The sequence below is a fragment of the Camellia sinensis genome, chromosome 5 (genome assembly GCF_055761805.1).
Source record: "Camellia sinensis isolate YWXY chromosome 5, ASM5576180v1, whole genome shotgun sequence".
In the NCBI taxonomy this organism is placed as follows: domain Eukaryota; kingdom Viridiplantae; phylum Streptophyta; class Magnoliopsida; order Ericales; family Theaceae; genus Camellia; species Camellia sinensis.
Window position 1 is genome coordinate 15,973,046 of NC_138965.1, and position 1,611 is coordinate 15,974,656.

The following is a 1,611-nucleotide window of genomic DNA, read 5'->3' on the forward strand; positions in this document are numbered from 1 at the left end:
TTACTCGAACAATATTTTTTAAAAATAATAAACTATTGTAATAAGTTTTTCATTTAAAATAAATGCAAATAAATGTCATATTATTTAGTATTATTACTCCATAAATAAATTAAAATTGGCAAGATTCCTAACCGATTTTATTGGTTTAAATTATTACCCAATAAGTCCGGGTGAGGTTTTTAATTTGAAAAATAATGATTTTTGTGATTAATAATTATTAAAAAAATGGTGAGTTTGCTGTGAGAATTGATTTTGAATGGAGAATTGTAAACTACCAAGTTAGATTGTGAGAGAAAAATAAAAAATATGACTTTAATTTAAAACAAAATTTGTTAAGTATTAAATCCGGTTCAAAGGACTGCCCCATAAATCTCTCTTTAAAATTTACGAAAAGCAAGTTCACTAAAATTGTTTGCAAGCATGTGCAATTTCAACTACTAAAAATATAGTGAATAAAAATAAAGAAATTTACAAGACATACCCATTTAAAAAACCTAATAACCCACTTGCCGACTCGCTCCAACTCAATCTCGGGATGACTCGGTCAACTTGCAACCCCTTCTTTGCCATCTCCGCCAGAGCTAAAAATCACTACCAACCAGGTGGAGGAAAAAAGAAAAGAAAAAAGAAAAAAAGTAACTCGCCCATATACCGAGTCGGGTCATCCTCAACAAACTGATTCATCACCCAACCCGTGAGGCAACGGTCCAGATTCACCCAAACCATCAAGATTACTCCTACGACCCACGTCGCAACATCGCTGGAAATCGTCGAGATTAACAAACCGACCCGAGTTGGCCGAGTCAGACAGGGACACGACTCGGAGGATCTCTTCGAAGACCGACTCATCGCAAGGTAGAACCAAGGGTCCTTGGTTGGTAAACCCGTACTCTTCCTCGGCTTGAACCAAGAGGTTCTTGAAGGTAGGATGGTTCAGGTACGTCGCGCGCACCACAAACCTCTTGTTACTCCTCCCCACGCAGATCGCCACGTGTCCCGCCGGCACATCGGATCTCGTTGATCCCGCCGCCGCCGCTGCAGCCTTCTTGCGCCACCGCCGGAGCATCTGCCGGATTCTCACAATGTGCCTGATTTGATTGTACTTTCCGATCCCCGGCGACATTTTCCGAAGAAGAGAGAGAGAGAGAGAGAGAGAGAGAGAGAGAGAGAGTATTTATGTATGCATATGTAACGGCCTAGAGAGAGTATCGAGAGAAAAGACGCATCTAGAGAGAGAGAATCCGGAGATGGAGATATATATATATTTTTTTTTTTGGTGATGCGTAGCGGCGCTGGTGGGTTTTTATAGGGTGATTTGTAAGACGAAACGCCCTTCCAATCTGAGATTTTTATAACGCTATTTCTAGCATAAAATTTGGGAAGAGTTAAGGTCATTTATGGTAATGAATAGTGGGTCCAAATTTTTCAATTTTATTTGATGTATCAATCTAAGAAGTAATTGCTGTGGTTTAAGGTACAACCCATTCTCCACAAAAAGGAGAAGGGTTATTGCTGTATCTTAGGGTACAGTGGGTGTTGTTGTCTTTTCAGTAATGTTAAGTATCATAAAAAAAAATTTATCAAAATAATTATAAAAATTTTGTGACCTTT

The 1,611-nt window shown here is 38.7% G+C and overlaps 1 protein-coding gene across 1 annotated transcript; it reads right to left on the reverse strand.

Annotated features, from left to right (window-relative positions):
- Positions 1-398: 398 nt before the first annotated feature.
- LOC114293718 (auxin-responsive protein SAUR41) lies at positions 399-1,325 on the reverse strand. The gene has a single exon (XM_028237868.2). It carries the CDS (start codon positions 1,121-1,123, stop codon positions 668-670), a length of 456 nt encoding a protein of 151 aa, XP_028093669.1. The 5' UTR covers positions 1,124-1,325; the 3' UTR covers positions 399-667.
- Positions 1,326-1,611: the final 286 nt, after the last annotated feature.